This window comes from Motacilla alba, chromosome 5 (assembly GCF_015832195.1).
Source record: "Motacilla alba alba isolate MOTALB_02 chromosome 5, Motacilla_alba_V1.0_pri, whole genome shotgun sequence".
Lineage (NCBI taxonomy): Eukaryota > Metazoa > Chordata > Aves > Passeriformes > Motacillidae > Motacilla > Motacilla alba.
The window spans coordinates 11930651-11952967 of NC_052020.1; the positions used below are offsets into that span (position 1 = coordinate 11930651).

At 40.3% G+C, this 22317-nt stretch overlaps 1 protein-coding gene across 2 annotated transcripts; it reads right to left on the minus strand.

Annotated features, from left to right (window-relative positions):
- Positions 1-3676: 3676 nt before the first annotated feature.
- On the minus strand, positions 3677-22259 carry COPB1 (COPI coat complex subunit beta 1). Of its 2 annotated transcripts, none has more exons than XM_038138906.1 (22): positions 22104-22259; positions 19527-19678; positions 18615-18844; positions 17821-17990; positions 17508-17622; positions 16862-16954; positions 16192-16329; positions 15122-15241; positions 14590-14697; positions 14354-14500; positions 13748-13893; positions 12646-12742; positions 11894-12054; positions 11233-11353; positions 10655-10882; positions 10313-10492; positions 9371-9515; positions 7840-7959; positions 7370-7515; positions 6031-6120; positions 5151-5306; positions 3677-4012 (listed from the first exon to the last, which is right to left on the minus strand). In XM_038138906.1, exons 2-22 carry the CDS (start codon positions 19615-19617, stop codon positions 3953-3955), a joined length of 2862 nt encoding a protein of 953 aa, XP_037994834.1. In that variant the 5' UTR covers positions 19618-19678; positions 22104-22259; the 3' UTR covers positions 3677-3952. The 2 variants fall into 2 exon arrangements, with proteins under 2 accessions (XP_037994834.1, XP_037994835.1); XM_038138907.1 differs by lacking the exon at positions 22104-22259 and adding an exon at positions 21752-22052 and having other exon boundaries at positions 3681-4012.
- Between the last annotated feature and the right edge of the window lie 58 nt (positions 22260-22317).

The window sequence follows — 22317 nt, forward strand, 5'->3', positions numbered from 1 at the left end:
TACACCTGTCTGAAGTAACAGGTTTAGACAAGTATAAAATGGCTACATTTTATATACATATTTGTACTTTATAATCAAATTATAAAATACCCACAATCTATAGCTGGAAGAATTATGCTCATCTTTCAAAACAAAAGAAATCACATTTTGCTAGCAATTCCATTCTATTCTTGACAACTGTGAATCACTGATTAAATTTAAAAAATATACAAAGAGTTTAGAAAAGGTTAAAATCACAAGTTACAGAAGATACACAAAAAAATCCAAATAAATGTCTAGTGAAATACAGTGGGTATTCTATGGCTTTGCTCAAACAGAAAATGGCCTAGGTTAGTATTACAGATGTACAGGCAAAGTTACAGCTAGAATTTCTTGTATTACACCTACATCCCTTTCCTAGTGAATTCATTTTCATGTCTCTAAAATGGGAGATCCTCCCTAGGCCAGCTGTGCACAGCCAAATCTATCTCACTGTGCTTTAGAAAAGTAAAATCTCTAGAGACAAGGCAGTGTTTGAACAGATGTACTGTATTAGTAATCTGAGCTGTGAATTGGTGTGCACTGCTTACACTTAGCTAGGCAACCTAAAAATATACAAAAACCAACGGAAAGTGACCCCAAGAGTGGGCCAAAATTACTCCCTACTGCTTATATGACAAAACATGCAGCACACCCCTGCACCAGATCCTTTACTTTCTTCCTCAATACTTTAAAAAAAAGACAACAAAAAAACAGCCTCTGAAAATTTATCAGTTGCAAGACAGCACCCCCTGGTGTAACAACACAAGAGAACTTTGAAGAATTTATAAAATGCTTTGAATTGGTGCTGGGGTGCTGCTCAATTAGGATTAAGTGACCGAGTCTTTCAGCTGCAGCTTTGTGCCAAAAAGCACACAACAGAGAGCAAACACTTCACACAAGGCTTCACATTTCTCAGAGGTGCACAAAGCTGCCTTTACAGAACCACTTACAAACCTTTCTGAAGGTCAGTGTACAAATTAGGTTCCTCTGTGGCCTGATTTTTAATTTATTTTTTCACATTACCTCTAAAGTTTCTATAAATCCAGTCTCCCTATTCATGCTTTCTTAGGATGAGCCCCAAGTCTTATTTGACTCCCAAATAAGAGCTGCCCACATCTGCCATCCTCAGGTAAACATTCCTGCTTATCATTTTAGCATCTAAATATTAAATACATAAAATAAAACGTAAATAAAAATCCTCATGAGGCCCTGAATAAAGAAACCTGGCCCTGATTCCTGGCAGCAGGGACATTAGGAGCGGGGGCATAATACAAACTGGCTTCCTGCTATTCCAACACTGCATCCTGCAATGACTTTCTAAAACTTTAAATGGAAAAGCAGCAAGCTTTTTTGCTCAATTTACTCCTCCTGGTAATTTATTCCTGTTCTAATAGAAGTTTCTGAAATCAGAGCAGTGGAATAACACTCCCTTAACCCTAGCACAGCATATGCAATACACACTGCTGTGCAGAAAACAGGGTATAACAACTTCTGATACCAAGTTTGGAACAATTCAGAGCCACAGCCGTACACCAGCTTTTACTGCAGTGAAAAAGCTGCAAGTGGATCCTGAAGAATGATGGATGGTCTGTGCAAGATGTTCCTTGGTATGCACAGCACAAGAATCAATTTGTTATCTGAGCTGCTGAGCAAAAGCTTAGCCAGAACACAATAGAATGGATGTATAAAAGAAGGGAATTCCATCTCTGAAGCACAGACATGAAACACAGATCCAACATTCATAGTGATCAGGCTACTGAAAAAATGCATGCCACCAATGAAAATGTACAAAACCAATTCTGCAGAAGAGCTACTGGGAAGCATGGCAGGTGGAAAATGAATCCCAACGTCATGGCAGCTTCTGCTGCACAGATGTTTCCATGTCCTTCCAAAAAATCCTGACAACAAAAAATATCCCCCAAAAAGTTATGTTCCCCTCCCAGCTGACTAAGAGCCACTTGAAATATGGATGTCTGCACGTGCCAGGATGTTTTTCTATTCTCCAATGAAGAGAGCAGATTGTGACTGAAACGTGGCTTGGATAACACATACTGGAAGTCATTCTCCTTCTCCAAAAACATCCTTTCCTTGGCTGTGGTCAGAAAATTGATCTCATCCAAACCAATCAGTGCCCACAGAGCTATGACTCAGTCTCTGTTGGTGTCTTACAACTCACAGTGTCTACATGAAGAGATGGAACCATCCATTGGACTCCTAGGATCTTCTTTTACCTTTTACCTTGGTTTGGCTTGAAGTGACTGCCGAATGAGATTCCCCACACTCACCCCAGAGCAGCACACTGATACCCATGGAATTTCACAGAAGCTCCCACACAACATATTCCTAATGCTTTTCTCCCATCAGCACCCCTCACCCCCAAATTATGGTTATTATTATGAGCAGTTAAGACCAGAATTTAATTATCTCTACTACATCCTTGTGAATCTGGAGTAACTGCCCAGGAAGGAATACAGCTGCTGTGGGATCATGCAGAGACATAAGGACATTATCAAGGCAGTCCTGCATACTCAGAGCTTCAGCTCTTGCTGCTATCATGTTATGCATGAGCTAGAGCTTTAACTGAAAAACAAAACAATGGCAGAACCAAACAGGGATTTCAAAACATGAAAAAGAAATAGGTCATTCAGCAAAACCATGCTCAGGTTTTGCACTGCACTTCTAGGGCCATCCTTTAGCCAGATAAAATACTGTAACCCAGAATATTTCACTTCAGGATTTCAATGCGTGCTCCTTGTGCTTATTCATTCTGAATAAAAGGTATTTTCATCACTGAGGCCTTAAATGTTTTGGGAATCAGCTACTCAGAATATTCTCTTCTGTCCTTCTGGAGCGGGTCACAGCTGTGGAAATCCAGCAGCAGGACTTTCAGCCAACTGGAACAGCACTGCTGGCTCTGGACACTCTTCTGTAGAAGCAATTGCTTGCAACAATTTAATAAATTCAGAATTAATGCTGAATAGATACAGCTGACGGTATTTTCACTCTATGGTTATATGTTTTAATCCACTCCTAAATTGCATAAGATTTAGTAGCCAAATGGTGTTAACTCCCTTCAACATCCTGACCTGACCTTCACTCACAACTCTTCCTTTTCAACACAGTTCAATTCATTGCAAGCTCACAATGAGTCTGAATCTTTCCTTCCTGAGCTCACACACATGGCCAGTGGCTGCATTCACTGAAAAAACTGCTTATGCTGCTACAGCTTTGATGCTGCACTTGGCTGTCTTTTCCACAGCAACTGAAAAATAAGAACACCACCAGCAATGCTATGTTACTCAGGATAACACTGCTAGGAAAACACTTCAGAAACAAAGTTTAAGGTTCCACAACTTGCTGTAAAGGGCTGAATTTTGCCAGTCTCTTTTTTGATACTACAAGCTCGTCTACACCAAGTTATTACACTACCATCTAGAATATACAGCCCTTAATTTAGTTGGCAAATTTATATTCTCCTAGGTATACCAGAGGATTTTAAGAATCATGATCACACATTCACATATTCAGGCCTAGTCATTATTGCAAACACTTCAGCTATTACAGAATCCCACTTTCTCAGAGCATCAAAGGACCCCTGGACAGATATTCAATACTGATCAGATAATACAGAGATTATAATTCATAGACAAAACAGTACTGGTATAACTTGTTTATTGTACTGTGAGCATCAGTATATATTAGAGACAAAGAAAACATGACTTCCAGGACAAATGAAAAAAAAAACCTGGAGATTTAAAATTTGCCCAATATCAATCATGGAGAACCTATAAATTATCTGCTGGAATGCTTTCAGCTCAAAAGCCTGGCTTCTACAATTACAGAACACTGAAGAATATAAGATGTTCTGGATCCCAAAAGCCACATACCTAAGGTTAAACTGTAAAAGACCTGAAAAGACATTAGGTAAAATTTATAAACTTGTCTTCTTCTGAGACAGATTGATCTTATCTCCAAGGCTCAGGGCCATTCCCTGCAAGGAAAAGGAAAACAATAATCATGACACGAATACTTCACTTGAAAAGAACTTTATCTCATCTATATTAAAATGGAAGTTCCATACATAGAAATCTATTAAATGGAATCAGTGGCATGGAAATTTCTAGCTGCTCACTTCTTTGTGTATTTCATAGTGCTCACTTCCTTATTAGTAGGTAAGGTTTACATATATTATTGAGACAATGAGAGTTGACTGAGCTGGCAACTGTTACATGTATTATCCACATGAAAAGCAGAAGAATAAAACCTATTTTAACCTTTTAACCTCCCACCAATTGAAAGAGGACTACCAGGGGAGAAATTACAACTGTCTGTCCAGTTACTGAAATTCAGCTGTTGAAAGTCCCAGTGCTGATACCAGCACACTCAGTGCACCACAGCTATGGAAAATTATTTAATCACACAGCCAGATTAATATTGCATAAAAACTGAAGAACCATCAAAAGAAACTGCATGAATACATCCACATATTCGATAGCACATTGATTTCAAGATGAAACCATGCTGGCATGAATGCAGTCTTATGTAAAAATGGCACTGTAACATATCAGAAACTTTAATTTAAACCAGACCAAAATCTTTGTAGCGACATCACATAGACTACATGTTTTCTTTGAATATGAAAAATCTCAGGTACTCCTTTATTGTACACTGTTTAAAATAATTCTATTTTACACTGGTGTTTTTGCTTTATTTATTCCAAATCCAGGTCTTTTTTTTTTCAGTTGGGCGGTAGAAACTCTAAAATCCAAAGCAGACTCATACATCTAAAGAAAAAACTCCTACTAAAAACCCTGGCATTTTCTTTCGTTGTTTTTAAAAAGAATCAGTGAATAGCAATTACATACATAAAATTTCCTTGTTGTGTGACACTGAAATGTGCAATTTGGTAGGAAAACCATCATGTAACCCTGGGGCATATTTGCTCTTTACTTAAAAGCACATAAAATATAACATCCTATTTGCAGCATTATGGATAAAATTGGGAAATCTTGGCGCTAAGGCCTATTTTATGGCAATGCACCAGGAGAAAAGCCAGTGAAAAATCTGTCGATTTTTAGGAGTGCTTGGTGCATTGTCCTAGAAGGGGTGAGGATGGCAAGCCCCATTACCTGGCTCTTGGCCCGGATCCGTATGTGGCCTGTGACAGGCGCCTCTGGGCCCAGGTGAATCGGCTTCTCAATGCTCACGTTGGCCAGGGCATCCTCCCCGAAGATGGAACGGGCGTAAAGATTGGCTGCCATGAAGCCACAATAGCCTGAAAGGGCCTATGGAAAGCACATGGCAGCTCTTACAAGACCAGAATCCTCTGAGCACAGTTTAATTCACCCTAAGTTCTCTAGGCAGTTATCAGTGTATCATGTTTACATTTATTTCTTCACATGCAATGGTTTGAACCATGTGGGAATCATGCACTGGGAAACAGTGGTGGCCTTTTTCTAGAATTCATATTGGGAATTATGCAGTCTATAGAATTCATCAAGACAAGGCAGGAGGGCATTTTATGGTTTGTTTTAACCAACAGCAAAATGGCAGAGAAGCTAAATAGCTACTATACTTAATTTGGTTACTATGCATGTAATAGCTAATAGCTATCATAGATGCTCTGTCTTAACAGCAAGTGGCTATTCTACATATTTATTTTGCTTTACAACAAAAAAGAAAAAAAACTGGCAAAAGAAAGGTAAATTTTGTCAGAGAGGAAAGAAATATGGAGCTACTAAAAAACCTCTTTACGTAAACAGATGGTCCCATCAAGTCTATGCTACAGCTAAGCTACTATGAATCAAAATGGACATTCTGATTTTCCACCTTGGGACAACAGAGAATTTTGGTAACATTTATCTGCTTTTACTCATTTCAGAGTAAAAGCTTTGAGGTATATGTACTATTTCATTTTGTAAGCAGCATTTCTAAGAATATTAACAAGCGACATTGAATAAATTAAATAATAAAGCATAGGTATCTAAAACTCTCCAAGAAATAACTCACCTTCTCTGGAGTCAGGCATTTCATATTGGTTGACTTCAGTATGTGCTGTAAGTATTCATTTAAATCAATGATATTTGTATTCACTGTTACCTTTGAGAAGGAAAAAAAAAGGCAATTACTTTAATTAGCACCTCAGGTATTTCTGAAATCTCTTCTTCAGGGCTCTATAAAGGAGATCACTTCCACATTCCTCTTTGAGGAACAGCACACTCAGTAAGCTGCATGCACTTCCCACTATGTGGGGGCATCACAGGAAGTCTTCCCCTCCTGCCCTCCACTTGTTAGGATGGAGAATTTCACACTATTACCATGGTTTGTGAAATCTATTGCCTGAATACGATACTCTGTTGAACATCCAGATTCTCTACAGCAAACAGTGGACTCCTTGTCTGAATACAGTTTACACATTGCCAGAACAAGAAAAAGCAACACCTAGTCCAAAGTTTGCTTTTAACCAGTGATAAAGATTCCTTTCATCTTCCCCTTCTAGCAACAAAGCTCCCTGGGCTGCCTTGGCTTTATCATATTGCATATTATGTGCCTTGTTTGAATTGTTTTTTAACACATCTCTTAGGAGGAGTTTAAAAACCACTAAGGCTTCATATATCATGTATTACAATACATTGTGCACAAGCTCCCCCGAGACATTTAAACCTAGTCTCAAGTGAGCACACCTATGTACCACACAAGGCTACAGTTCATGTAAAGTATCTCCCACTCTGGTTTTAATGTTTCTACTCCATTCTTGTATGATATTATCTCCCATAAACCCTTTTTTTAGGTTTGGGCACCCTCAGTTACTATGAAGTGTAACCGCTGTCTTGTTGGTCTTACAGAGCACCCAGAACTTTATGCTACAGCTGTACTGCAAAGTAGCAAAGTAAAAGAAAGATGTTCCTTTCCCCCTGGCAGGGGGCTGGACTAAACAACCTTTAGAAGGTCCTTTGCAACCCACAAGACAATGTGATTAGAACTGGAGAGGCCGAGCAGCACGAGTAATTCTGCAGCCTCAGCATAAACTCACACTTGTTGCCACCTCACCTTTGAGCCAAAATACACAGCAATCACCAGTCAGCTTGGACAGCTTCCATACAGGAGGTAAAGCTCAATGCACACAACCTCTTTTGCAAGCCAAAACGCCAGTTATTGCATTGCTAAGCTTGTGAAACTGATAAGATAGCTGTAAGAGAATAAGCTACTTGAGGTAAACATCCAATGAGGACGTTGAATGAGGTTTATGTGGCAATAGATAATGCTGCTGTAATGAGCTGCTGTAGAACAAGAGACAGAATTGTATCTCATCAACAAAGTAACACACAAAAAAACCCTAAAAACTAACTTTGTTTTCCCACTCAAATTCTGCCCACATCTGTCTGAACTCAGCATCTGTACAGGAAGCAGGCTGGATGTAATCCATGATGTCAATGTGAATATCACTGAGAACCACACAGTTTCTGTCGCTGGCTGCTCCAGAGACATCGTACACTGCAAGAGAACACACAAAACCATTTCTGAATGTTCCAAAAAGTGAATCTGCACTTAATAAGGGTGCTGAGTTACCATCTGCCAGTTAACAACAGTCAACTCTTGCTCAATCCCATGCTGACAATCGTCCTAAAGGCAGCACATTCTACAATGGTTTTAATGAACAGTGATACAGATTTTTTTTTAAACCATCACAAAACATTCTTACATTGTAATTTAATTTCTTCTTTCAATATGAAGGGCTTTACTTATTTTTGAGCTCATTCAACAGTTACAAATGCAATGCATTCATGTTCATTTTGCACACTGAAATTGTTTACTTACCAACATTACCAAAAATTATTCCATTTTCTGTGGAAGCAACTTTGACATTAGCTTTAATGTTTGCAAAATCATGTGGAGCAAGTGTCAGAGGAGATGGTTTTTCCACAAGTTTCAAGTCACCTGTGTAAAGAAATTGGGAGATGAAATCAGGGTACACTAGCAGTTTACAATGAGCTTAGCTTCTGAACAACAGCTTTTTATTTTCTCATCATTCAATTTTTGCATCCATAGAGCTGCACTAAACACCACCATAAAGATATTAGTTGATTTGGAATTGGTTCTTCTTTTTTTTTTTATAATTTCCTAATTGCAAAATAAATTACATTATATACAAATTTCAGTCAAAATATTGCTGTGCTCACACAAACCCCACTGAAAACAGATGCAAATACTGAACTAAATGGGCTTTGGATGGAGTTTAGTATTCATTTTTTAACAAGGAAATGGTTAATTCTACCTTGTATTTTAATCACTGACATCATCAAAAGGCCTAACTTTATAGTTAAGCGTCTCAAACCCAAAGTACAATGTCCAGCACTACAGGCACTAAAGCAATTCATAAACAAGTCAAAAGTATTCCCTTGATTCTGAATATAATTAGTCCAAGGAAACACTAAGGGATGCATTTTTACTAATCCTCCAGCCAGCAACTGGAAAGACTCCTGAGTTCTATTAAACTGCAACTTGAGAACACAGCATGAAGAGCATGAGCTCCACACATGGGAGTGATGCCTCAAGTCAGCTTTTGCAGTGCATCAGCTGGGAAATAGAGAATTCCACTTTACTGAGCTGACAAATAAAAAATACAACCTATTAAATAATGCATCCATTTGATTTATTTCCATCATTAGTCTCATCAAATGATTTACGAGATTTTAGGAGAAAGGTTATGCCCCTCCAGTCATGTTTACAATAGTGAAAAGTACATAACGTGAGTTCTCCTAGCATATTGCAAATGTATTTCAGCTCCTGACTGCCAAAGCAGAGGACAGCTAATAAGAAACTGGTTACTGTTCTTGAATTATCTGCTCCAGTGACTCCTCTAAGAGAAGCTAATGAAGCCTCAGTGCTGTCCAAGCAAGACTCTGGTACAGCTGTTGGTACAGGGAATAGATTCAGTTGAGTAAATGCAGTATTTAAGTGCTTCAGGCTGAGTGCAAAAACCACCTAGGGCAGATGGCTTTCTGCTCCATACCAGTTGGGATTTTGACCTATTTTTATTTTCCTGTCTATGGTAGCAGCACAGTGAAAAATAAGTACATCAAAAAAACCTGTCTATATCTCAGGAAAAAAAAAAGAAGGGGAAATGGAACACTATGTTTTTAGTGATAAAATCTGACTATGGTTTATATCATCCAATTGCATTGTCAGTACATAAAAACTTCCACCAAATATATAAAATAGTATATTTTTAAAGGCATTCAAAATGGTGACTAACTGGCATCACTTTGGAAGTGTTTCAGGAATTCCTTACAGCCCATTTCCCAAAAGCTCAGAGCTGCTCTGTTTGCAGCAGTGCAGCCCTCCTTACCCAGTGTGGCCAGCTCCAGGGTGCAGTTCTGCAGGGTGTCACTGGTCTGGTTGACCACGAGCACATCCAGCACAATGTCATACTGATTGACATGGACATAGGCTTCTGCATACACAGGGTCTGAGAAACCTGTCAGCTGAGTGACCTGTGACACAAGCCAAGGGATTCACCTCCTCAGAAACCAGTTTAAAACACAGAATCATTCAAACAATGACAAAAAATAAGAATAAAGTACACTTAAATTGATTATTCTTTAATATGGGCCTCTAGAACAAGTAGCCTTCCTTCACATGTCCCCCTGCATACACACAATATGTTTATATAAAATATAAACCCTCTCCAGGTGAAATGAATTCTGACCTAATAAATTCCTAAAATATGAACTGTAATGCCATTTATTCTTAAGATGATCAGCAGGACAAAGAAATGCTGACTTAAAATGAAAAGGTAATTTTAAACATCAAAAAGAATTCATCCAGTCTTTCCAAGTCTGAGGGTTTAACTCTTAACTAATGAATTACTCAAGTGATTTCTTCTCTTTAAACCTCCTCAGCAGGTTCTAATCTACAGGAAAAAAAAAAGGCATAAAGAGTGCAATAAGGATGCATTGCACTTGGCAATAGGCTACAGCAGCCAAAGAAAGGGGATCACTTCTGGCAAGCTTGCTCCCTTCCCCGTGAACTTTATTGGGATTTCAAAGCAGCACACCCTAATTTCTTCTCCACATTCCACCAGCTCAGCACTCTCCAAGCCTCCTTCTTGTTCTTCCTCTCCCCATTTGAGAAGGTAACAACTGTAAGCACAAGTGCTTTTCTTTTTTCCTGATCCCAACCAGGATATAACTGGTCTTCCCAATCAAGCAGCATATCCGGGTTATCAGTTCCAGTCTGCAATTCCCAAAGTGATCCCACGTATATAATTAAAGCACTGATTTCCCACTACCTTATTAAGTTTGGAAGCAAGAGGATCAGCAGCCTCTTTCCTCTGTGTGTTTCCCATTGCTGCAAGAAGGCTAAGCTGGAACTGGTCTTCTTTTGAGCTCATTTCATTTTTAGCAGTAAGCTGCATGAAGGAAATGGGATCATCTGGCTGAATTGTCACATTCCTCTTCTCAGATTCTTTCTGCAGGAAGAGAATAATTCAAGAATTCACAGTAAATTCCATTCCTCAGCACAGAAAAACAGTCAAATAATGGCTGACCTACACAGAGTCAAATGGTGACATTTCTGGGACCAGCCTATAAAAACTCCAAGTGTTTATGGTTACACACTGATAACAGCTCACCTTCTGGGAAAGTTTCTCCTCTTCTAGCTTGGCTGACAGCATATGAGAGAGGGACTGCCTGCATTCTTTGTTGAAAATGTCATTCATGAGAGGAGAACATTCTGACAACACTTTCAGACACAACGAAATACGATCCACATCATCATCTGTAATTGGCTTCTTGGGAAGAGAAGACTTTCCCAAGTGGAGAATAGTGGCCATCAGCAGCATTGCTTCAGCATTAAAGGACTGAGAAGGAGCACAAAGAGAATGGAAGAAGGTTATTGCATTTTCTACAGCTTTAAAGAAATGTGGACTTCTGATTTATTTAGAAAAAGGTGCATATTAATCAAATCACAATATCTCTGAACAGATTACTTAGTTTTTTAGTACTTGTTATATGAAACCAAGCAGAATGATTTAGAGACTGTCTAGACAGAATGGCTGGAAAGCAGCAGGTCCTGTTTGTGATCCAAACGATATTATCCAATCACATAACTGTCACTTCACTTTGGACTTCAACCATTTTGCATCTTTTGAAAAGAAAAGGGGTAAAAAGCAGCTCTTCCTTAAATGTGAAAACACAAGAGATGACTCACATTTTGTTTCTTCTTTTCCTGAACTAGGGACACATAACGTAAAGCAATCTTGGTTAAAGTTGTAGCAAGGGAAGCTGCAACAAAGAAATCTCCATCCAGCAAGAATCCTCGTAAGGGAGGTCTGCAAAGACAAATGAACCTCAGGAAACTACTTCTGGATGACAATCTTCAGCCTACTTCTCTTGATACCTTAACTTTCATACTGTACAAGCAAAACAAGTTTGAAACACCTCACAAGATTGGGTTTTTTCCTTCTCAAAGAAATTCTCCAGATACAGAGATTTTCACAAGTCACACATTCATTTCCATGTGGACAAGGGAGAGAGAAGTGTTAGGAGTGCAAGGTGATAAAAAGGGAAGAAAATATTTTAGTCTAAACCCACTATCTCTGTATCCAACTAAAACTGTGAGAGAGCTTTGTATGTAAAAAAAACAACTAGAATTTAGGACATCATAATTAATAAAGCACTTATTTAGACACTAAGCTTTGATTACAAATCCTAAACAATCCAGCAACTTCCTATTCTATCTAGCTGGGATAATACCTTAAAACAGGAAATTCCCTCAACCACTGAACTCTGTATGACAGATAACACCACTCAAATAAACAAAGATAAAAATTAACCAAGTCATTCCTAGCCAAGCAGGAAATCACAAATACCTGTCTTCTTCCTTTTTGGCAGGTCGGGAGCTGCTAAGAGCACTTTGTGTGGCATAAGTGCCCATCTCTGTCACTAATTTTTGGGCTGGACCCACAGACACCTCTTCTTCAGGTTTGAGCTCACCAGCTTCTTTCTTGATTTCAGATTCTACTATTGGGATCTAGAAATGAGCAGGAAGCAACTGTTACAATTAAAATAAAAGATATGTTTTTGTTCTGCGGGTTTTAATAAAAATTATCTGCATTACTGAGGTTTTTATAACCAAAAGGTCAGCTACAGTGCATTGGTTTGGGGAGAATTTGAGGAAACAAGCAGATATTGAAATACATACAGAAGCTTTCTACACATGCAATAAAGCTCTCATTGATGAATTAGATTTTGTTAGAGAAATCCTTCACTCAGAACAACCCAGACTTAAAGCACTTCTTCTTTGCTACTGGATATAACTAAATCATATCTGAAAGCTGCCGTAATTTTCTGGAATAAGGAATTTCCCAACTCTTCTCTTAGCAGATATCATTTATTCTCAGCTCAAGAATGCATCTTGAAAAAAATGAGTAATGAATGCAAAACCCTGACTGCTTTTTACTTAAATTTCCTGTGCACATGCCATTACACATCACAAGTCCTCAAAACACTGTTGCATCTTACTTGATCTTTCTAAAACACCTTTTTCTTAGAAAACCCACTGCACAATGGCAGGAAAAACCACAAAGAGCCAGGAAACACAAAAACCCCAAAATATACGCACCTCTCCGAGTGATCTGCGAACCTCTGTCATTACACTTTGTATATCCTCCTTTGTGCTGCAATATTCTCCAAGGATCCATAATGCTCCTCGATAAATCCTGAGACAAGGACAGTAATTTAAATCATGCTTTCATGAGATACTCAAACTAGCAGCAAGAGAAGTGATTTAAAGTGATTTATCAGGTAGTAAAGGCCAGTCTTGACAAATTCAAAAGGACACAACTGACAAAAGCAGATTAAATCAACAGCAATTATCTTTTAAGCCTCAGTAAACTCATGTAAAAGTACATCAAATTATTATTTTCTGCTACATATTTATTTCCATCTGTGTTAAACCTGAAATACACAAAACTAAGTTTCATTGTGATCAAAATGAAATACTTCACTGCATGTGAATAAAGTCCGCTCTAAATTCTCCATTTAACTGAGACAAACTAATTTTTCCATGATACAGGCAAAAATGAAAAACCAGAACAAGAACTAAGATTAGGAAAAGAATAGCAAAGCTTCAGAGGGATTTTTTCCCCCACTTAATGAGATTACAATGGAGATGGGATTCACAGTTTTCTGTGTATTAGGAGAATGACAGAGTACTCTTCTGACACAGAGAAGTTCTCGTATGACTTAACCTCTACAGATCCATCAGCAAGCAAAGTTTTTAGAGCTCTGAAAGGTACTAAAATAGCTTTATAGTTTGTAAAGCTCACTCTATGTTAGATTAGGTTTTCTAATAAATGTACAGTATTTCCAGTTGCTTACAAGTGCAAATTCCTTGGGAATTCTGTTTTAACAAATATATTACTTTATGTCTGGCCTTCATCAACAACACTATCTCCTAGCAGGTGGAATTACAATTATCAAGTGTATTACAGATATTAAAATTCAATTTATTTTGTTTATTCAATGCAACAAACACCCAATTTATCTCTTGCACAAACAGGCAAGAAGAAAGCTGTACCTAGAAATCCTCTACCTCAAAATATCTCAAGAGTCAGTCTGTGTGGGTAACGTGGATTTTGGTACGTATTTAATGACAATATACATTCAATGCAAGTGTGCCACACGTGCTCCCAAGTCTGTTTGATATCATATTCTGGACTCACTTGACAGATTTAATAGCATGAAAGACTTCAAGCATCTTCTCAACAATAAGAGGTCTGAGGTTTTCAAATCTCTGGATCGCTTCCCGCACAAACTCCAGGACATCGGCGGCTGCCGCTTCGTTATTGTCGCTAAGGAACTCCATCAACTGCCACAAAAGATTGAACATCAGCAGCACAGAGAAGTTTGTACAATAATACTTCCCTTCTATGTTAAGAAAAATAAAACTCCTTATGTATCTCCAGTGAAAAAAACCTGAAGTCAAACAACCTTAAGTACATTCCAAACAAGTACCAATTATCACATTGCCAAACTGGTTTTCTAGTGATACAAATTATTGCACTTTTAAGGGTCCTCTTCAGCTCACGTTCTTCAAAAATATAATAACAGTTTCAGAAGACAAATAATTACAGCATCAAAAGTCCTATGTTTCTTTGGGTATTAAAAATAGCATTGGTTCTTGTGAGGTTCATTATGAGGCCACTATTAGGAACACCGCAGCTTCAGCAATTCTGCAGGTGTTGGGTAGAGGTGTAACACATGTAATGAGAATATAATGAAATATTTGCATACCACTGGAATGAGAATATAATGAAATATTTGCATACCACTGGAATAACATTTGCAGCCATGTCTGGGAAGCGAACACTACAGGAATGCAGTGTCCGAACCAGGAGCTGTCTGTACTTGTCTGTATCTTCATGCTCTGTCACATTATTAGTTTTAATCACTTCCTTCTTCAGAACAATCACAAGCTGCAGAAAAGATCAAATCAAATTTTTTAAAGTGACATTTCTCAAAAGAAAGAAAATAGTGTAATGAATTAAAAGCACATATAATTTACCTCCTCCACATTTCTTGAAGACACAAGATCCAGAGCCAGCTGAAGGGTCTTTTTGCGCACTTCTAGATCTGGGGTGCTCAACACTCTGAGGATGTCCATAACCAGATCCTGAAGCAAAGTAAAGTATTTTGCAATATTAAATTACTTCCTCTTCATACCATGCTAATTTTCAGTCCTCAATGATTTTCAAAGCCTTTCTGGATATGTAATATATGATGTACTGACAAGCAAGCAACAGGCATTACAACTTCACAGTGTTCATTTAATACATTTACACAGAAGTCTCCTATGCAGCTACACCACTAAACCTTACAACCAGGACAGCATTTGTCATTGTTCATTCTTATGCAGACAATAAAAGCATCCAAGTCATAAACACAGAAGTCCATCCAATATGTTTTTACTGAAAACATACTAACAGGAAATTGAAACTTCAGAAGTTCTTCTCTCCATGCATTGCAAAACCCTGGGAGCTTTGTTACTGAAGGCTTGTCTTTCCTAAGGCTTGCAGGAAAAGAGACAGCCCACATACCTGCAACACTCGTTCATGGGAGGGATGCTCCTTCAACTCAATCAACCGATCCAGGACAATCAATTTCACATTATTATCACTTTCTTTAATAATCAAATCTATGTAGCATTGGGCAGCAGCCTAAAATTAAAAGGATCAAAACCATTTATTTTAGTCATGAAGAGGATAAACTGGAAAATTACTGAAATTGAGGAAAAGATTTAGTATTTTATTACTAATCTATTTTACTATTAAAGCAGCTAGTCAGAATTGACACAGAAATTAACCTGATAAACAGACTTTAAAATTTTTTGTTCACCATGTCACAAAAATCACACATGAAGGCTCACAATGGCATCAGCTTACAGTACACAGACTTGACTTTAAATTCAAAGACAGATGTAAGATAGGTTATGTGACATGCTTTGGGTCAGCTGTGAAATATGCAACAGGGCATGAAAACCAACTTAAAAGAGTTGGCAGTATTAGCCTACCTAGATTAGGCTTTAATGACAGCTTTTATGTACAGTGTGTCTGCTTGACAAAAATGAGTATGCCAAACCAAGAATGCTGGAATTCATACTCCCCCCTGACCTTTGGAAACTACTATTTACAATGCTGTAATTCTATGCATAACCTATCTTTTAAATTTCCATACAAATTCAAAATTTCAAAGTGATCCTCAATAATCAACTGTAGAAATAAAAAATTAAGAACCCCAGGTCAATCAGTAATCAACACGAATGTTCACTGCTTTATGCTTCTACCCTGCTCTGAAATGACTCATATTCATCAATAAAACATTTCATTTCTCTGAAATCTTCAGCTATAGTCTGCTTTGCTAACTAGGCCAAGTAGATCGTAGGTTGGTCCAACAGTCTGCACAGTATTCAAGCTTGTCCCCTACCAAAGTGACATGAAATCCACTAGCTCCAGGTCTGCTCAGTCTTTTTTTGTGACCAGTTCTAAGAGATACTTTAGGTACGAGAAGTGTTATTAAAGCCTTCCCTCCCAACTATCAACATGCAGCACGCAGCGTTCACTTCAGTGCAGCAGAAGCTACTGAAGAGCTGAAAACATCACTTCCATACCTTGATTGCTGTGGGTGCACTGGAGAGTGTAACCAGAGTACCTGCAGCCTCATACTTCACTGCAGGACTCGAGGACTGCAGCAGGTTGTAGATGCAGCGAATGAAGCGAGCTCTCTCCGATGGATTCGCGTGACAGACCTCGATACAAGAATGATCCACAGTTGGCACACAAAGAAAAGAGCAATCCTACAGCTCACCCGCTCCACTATCTTACAGAGAGGAGAAAATTAACCAAAAGGTGACAACCTTTGCTGGTGACAGGAAGTGTCATTCACAGATGTAAAAATCTAATTTCAAAAGCTGTTCTGAACAACTCTGAGCAATGCTACAGGGTCTTAAAATCTCCCATCAAAAGGAAGGGCAGAGCCTCTAACAGCCTCTGTAAGAGATGCCCTGCTCATGCCCACGAAGACCACTCTGGTAATACTGTCCCACCACAGCAAATCTGGTGAGACTTATTGCTCTGTACAGTACACTCTTGAGCTCTTTATCATTTCAAGAGACAAATTTTATTCAGCTCTATTAAGCAATAACACATTCCTGATACGGACAAGAAGCCAGCTAAATCCCTTTTCCAGCAACATTCTATCCCTTTTTAAAAACATTCTAATATAATTCTGTAAATGACACATGCATTTATTTTATATGTGCCACAACATTTCCCTTTTACCTTGTAAATTAGTTCAACAATAACCAACTGCAGTATGTCACCAAAGGTCTGCACTTGGTCAATACACGTACTCAAATAATCCAAAGCTCGATCCTACAGAGAAAATAAATTATTTTATGTTATTCAGAGTTTGCTCACTCAGTTGAATTTTAAATCAAAACACATTCTAAAAATCAAAATACCAAACAGTCTTTATGGAATGCTTTAACAATTCAGGAAAACACTGTAGACCTAAACAGCAAAATAATCCATGCTGTCTATAGAGGGCAAAAAGAGAGACAAACTAATGGTAGTTCGTTAGAAACAAAAGGCAATTGCCTGTAGAACCAGTAATCCAAAACACTAAACAGAAGTTGCCATTTCTTCCTCATGCAATTACAAAAGCTTTAGAACAGCAGATAATGGAATACTTCTCAGTGTGGTTATGCTCACATTTTTCAGCACCTTCATCAAATAGAGTAGTTCTCCTTTAAAATAAAGAGAGCACTGAAGACCTACACTATCAGTACCAAATATCACACAAAAGCATTAACACAGGGTTTTTTTTATGAACACAAGTAGTTTATATTACCAACAAACTACTGGCTAGTTACCGAACATATTCACAATTATTAAACCAAATTACTTTGAGGGCGGGTATCCTTACCTGATCTGCATGAATCAGCATCATAAATGCATTTCTTTTGCAGCTTGCATCTTTCTCATTCACCAAGAAATCATGGATCAGTTCAGGAGCATCAGGTATAAGATGTTCAAAGTTCCTTTACAAGAAAAAAACGTAATTAAGAGCTACTGGCACGGAGCAGAACCCAAGGATGCCCATTAAACAGAGGAGAAAAGGCAAACAAACATAAGAATTCTGAACACCACCCTAGGGAGCGATAAATACTCGAGCTGTTGGAAACTGGAGGCAGCGCTGGTGCTGTGCGTGCAGGACTGTGCCTGGCTCGTGCGGGTACCTGTAGATGGTGTAGATGGCCAGCACGGCGTTGCGGCGCACGTAGCTGTGCCGGTGCTCCAGGCACGCGCGAATGGCCGGCATCAAGGGCTCCAGCAGCTCGGCTTCCTTCAGCTTGCACAGAAAGCGCAGAGTGGAGCCTCGGATAAACTCATTGGGGTGCTGGAGATCCTAGAACCAGCAGGAAATATATTTGAAATGCCAGACGCTCCAGATGAATGCACTCACCACCTTCTCCCACACTCAGCTCTCCCACGGTACAAGTTCCCAACACCCCCAACGACACCTCACTGTTTTCTCAAGAAATGCTTTCCTACAGCACTGCTGCCCCGCAATATTCAAAAATATGTATTTATGTGCAATAAAACTTACAAATCCTGTAGGACCTTTTTTTTCTGGATTATATTTTTCCAACCCATTCCCACAGTTGAAGCTCCTTAATACCTTTATGAAGGTGTTTCCCAAACATACCACAGTAGTGTCCTTTTATGAGCCACAGCTCATCCCAAGATGCCTGGAAGATGGTAACTGTGTTACCCCTCACCTTTAAAGTTCACAGACAAGGAAACAGAGCAGTAAATTTTGGTTAAGCTGTACCAGTAAAAGAACACTAAACTCCTGAGTAGTAGGTCTGCTGCCTATCTGTAGTTACCCAGCTCTGAAGCACTGACACAACTGACAGGAAGGAAATGTTGAGCGTAAACAATGTTTATATTTATTCAGTAACACAAAATGCTCCCCCTTCTACAAAGATCCAGCAGAGGAACACAACCAATGCAATAACCAAGAGGCTACCTTTCTGTATGCATCACACACGAGGATCATTTCCTGCAGGAGCCTGCCATCTGGAGTGGTCTTTGGCACGATCTCCCAAAAGACAAGCAGCAGCTTTTTGATTGTGTGGTCTTGGAGAGGCAGCACAAAGCGTATGATGGTCATCAGGAGCCCAGGCAGCTTCTCACCATTCAGAATCATAATGATCACTTTCTTCAAGGCCTCTGTCTTCAACTTGACATCTCCTTTTTCTAGAGGAGGAAATGAAGTGAGGAAGGCCGACATGTCACAGCTACTTTAACAGGAATATTGATCCTCAGTGTCAGAAGGCACAAACTCCTCTGAAGGAGTCAAATACAGCACATCAATAAAATCCATGCCTTTACTTCTATTAAAGGATAAAGAGGAAGCAAGAAATATTTAAAAATAAGCATGGAATTAATGGAAAAAATCAGAAGATCAATATATTGGAATTGAAGGAGCTCAAATTCTAAGGCTGTTTTAGCTTAAATTTATACCAGGATACTACAACGTGCTCTGGTGTCACACATGTATCAGATACCAACACTGCTGCTTTGGCCAGCTCATTCCACAGTGCATTGAACAAGTGACAACACAATTTGTTGCTTATTCCAAAAACATCTGCTCAAATCTGCCTTAGCCCAAGCAGGTATTACTTAAAACTCTCTCAAAAAAAAAAAAAAAAAATCAGATTTTGCACAGACTGTGGGATACACTAGTACACCAAAGCACATAAAATAATATCATGAAGTTTCTCAAAACACAGCAAACAGAGGAACATCCATCTTCCAGAACTCAAACATGAAACTGACTTGTTTTAGCTTACAAAATGTAAACAATACTCCAGGAAAGGCACAATGAGAGAATAATTCAGATAAGATGGAGTATCCTTCAGTCACAGTCAATACTTGCCTAGGTCATTTTTTAAGCTGATCTCAGAAGGTGGCTCTGAATCCATGGGAACATTGATCAACGTGTAGCACACGTTCTCTGCAGCAGTCATGGCTCTTGGTTACAGCAGCTCTCTCAAGGGAAGAATTATTTTCACACAATTGTCAGACAACCTAAAAACCAAGCAAACAAAACCATCCCAAAGTTAAAAGGCTTTATTAACAAACACAAAAGCATTATTATAACTGACTTAATGGCTTGGAGGGATTGCTGGGTTTCTTGAGAAGCTGCATGCAAAAGCTTTCTTGCTTTGCTGTTACCCTAAAATATTCCTGTGAGCACCACGAAGATGAAGAGCATGACATTTTTCAGAGACAAGAAAAAAAACCCAAAATTTTTCCAATATTTTGGGCACAGTCAGGGATAACAAAAGTTATCCGTGACAGGGATAACAGAAGAAGGGCACCTGACTGAAGCCAAATGGATGTAGCAGCTTCTCCCTCCTGGAGTCATTCCCTGTTCCCAGCTTTATATCCCCACTATCTTCCCTGCACTCCTGTGCCCCTCCAGGTGAATGACCCGAGCTGCAAAATCAGCTGAAAAACTTCACAGAAAAAAAAGAAAAAATGAAAAGATCAAGTTCTGGACTCAATAAGTTGAATGAGTCTATGCAGGAAGCTTTCAAGATGAGCATGAGATCCAAGGGAGCAGAAACCAAGGATGGGAGAGAAGCCAAAGTGATGGAGAGAGGAGTATTTTACCTGCCAGGGATCATCAGATCAGCTCAAATCTACTGTTTCCACTAGACACTAATGAGGAAACCAAGTCTTTTTATGGTGAAAAAGGACAAGAAGGCTACAGATCTATCAAAGCTGCTGCGTGCCTGGCAGCCCAGGTAATGAAATCTCCTATTAAGCTCAATTCTCATTCTCATGTTTGTTTAATCTTCATATAACAGACATCTAGGATCAAATCAACCTTTCTATTCTATTTCTTAAGTAATAAAAAAACGCTCAAGCTTGAGCTTGCTTGGCTAATGCTGTGACAAGCACAGCAAAGAAAGCTGTTGCTGTTTATTACATGAGCCATTTTGTACTTTCTACCGAAACTGTGTCAAAAATAAATCAGCTTCTATTGATATTGATTGTCTGGAAGTCTGAGACTCCCCTTTCTCATCAAATGGGCACCCGGAGAGCCTTACCCTGAACAGGGAGCAAGGAAGTTGTGCTGAGCTGGGCTGCTGTCTCTTTCTCCACACAAGAAAACAACTCGTGCCAATCAGCAGCACAACAACCACCCCAAAAAACACCTGCAATACAAATTTTTAAGGAAACACTCCTGTTCCCGTTATGAATTCTGTATTTTAAGGCCTAGATCCCTCAACCTTGTTGCTTACAAATACCTACATAAACCACTCATGAATGAGACGACTGGATGTGGCACTTAGTGCCATGCTCCAGCTGACAAAGGTGGTGATCAGTCAAAGGTTGGATTTGATGATCTCAGAGGGCTTTCCCAACTCTTTTCTTGCCTCAGCAGCAGCTTTTTTGCTTACATTTCCTATGCTGTTACCCAGAATTCCTGCCTCAAAGCCCTGCAGCCAGCACCTTCACCTGCAAGAACAACTCACACAGACCATAAAGCAGATCCTTGTGAAAGCAGGGCAGGCATCTTCACTCATACAAAGACCTCAGCGGCAGAAATGTCCAAAATCACGGTCAAATATATCTCTGAAGTGTGATAAAGGAGTGCACTTTGGGCTCTGAAAAGCAGCAACGAAAAACAACTCTCCTACAACACAGAGCTGGGAGATTTGGCAGGGAGAACCACCACCCCGTTTTCCTCCTTGCAAGGCACAAAGACTTGAAATCAGAGACACCGAGAGCCCACACGGACACAGACGTGGTGCTTTAACTCTGCAGCAGCAATATCTCTGTCACCTGCGGCGAGTCGCCGAAGGGTTGGGGTCGGAAGGGACTTGGAAGATGAATTCATTCCAAGCCCCGGCCCATCACCGGACCAGGTTGCTCAGAACCCCATCCAGCCTGGCTCGAACAGTGGGGATGGAGCACCCACAACCAGACCCCAAAGTTACAGAGTTTACAGAGCCCAGGAAGACAAAAAGCCACGCCTGCTCGCCACCTACATCCCCGGGGAGCCTGAGCAACGGGGGCACCTAATGAACCAAAACCCTTGAGAACGCACCGTTTCACTGACGAATAACTATAACACAGAGTGTTCACAACCTTCACTAAAAATCCCGGCAGATTTCCAGCCAGCTGAGGGCTATTTCTCCCTTCGCGTCCCAGTTCCTGCTTCCACTCCAAACCCGGGCATTTTTAAGCTACGAGGCAAAACTTCCCTCGATGCCGTCGCCCGCCTGCCGCTCCCCTGCGCAAACCCCGAGCCTCGCAGCTCTCTCCGCGCCGCAAACCCTCCCACAGCCGCCCGCGGCCCCGGGGCCCTGCCGGGGGCCACCGGCACGACAACGGCGGGGCCCTGAGGCCTCGGGCCTTGCGGCGCCCGGCGGAGAAGCGGCGCCCGCTCCTTCCCCCCGGCCCCGCGAGGCGGCGGCGGGCCGGCCGTGCGGCTCCGTACCGGGCGGTGGGGTCGGGCCGGTCCCGGCGCGGAGCTGAGCCCGCGGCGCTGCCGCTCCGGCGATGGCTGACGTGGAGCCGCGCCCGCCCCGGCCACATCGCGCGTACGGCGGCCGCGGCGGGACACGCCTCCCGCCAGCGCGAAAGGGGCGGCGCGGCCGCGCGGGAAAAGGGCGGTGCCGGGAAGGGGCGGTGCCTGTGACGTCACGGCCCCG

Coding starts and splice junctions, on each gene's coding strand:
- COPB1 (XM_038138906.1), bottom strand. CDS start 19,617: ATGACTGCTGCAGAGAACGTGTGCTACACGTTGATCAATGTTCCCATG. Junction 16,955..17,507: donor TGCTGATTCATGCAGATCAG/GTAAGGATACCC, acceptor TTTTCTCTGTAG/GATCGAGCTTTGGATTATTT. Junction 14,501..14,589: donor CTTCAAGAAATGTGGAGGAG/GTAAATTATATG, acceptor TCTTTTCTGCAG/CTTGTGATTGTTCTGAAGAA.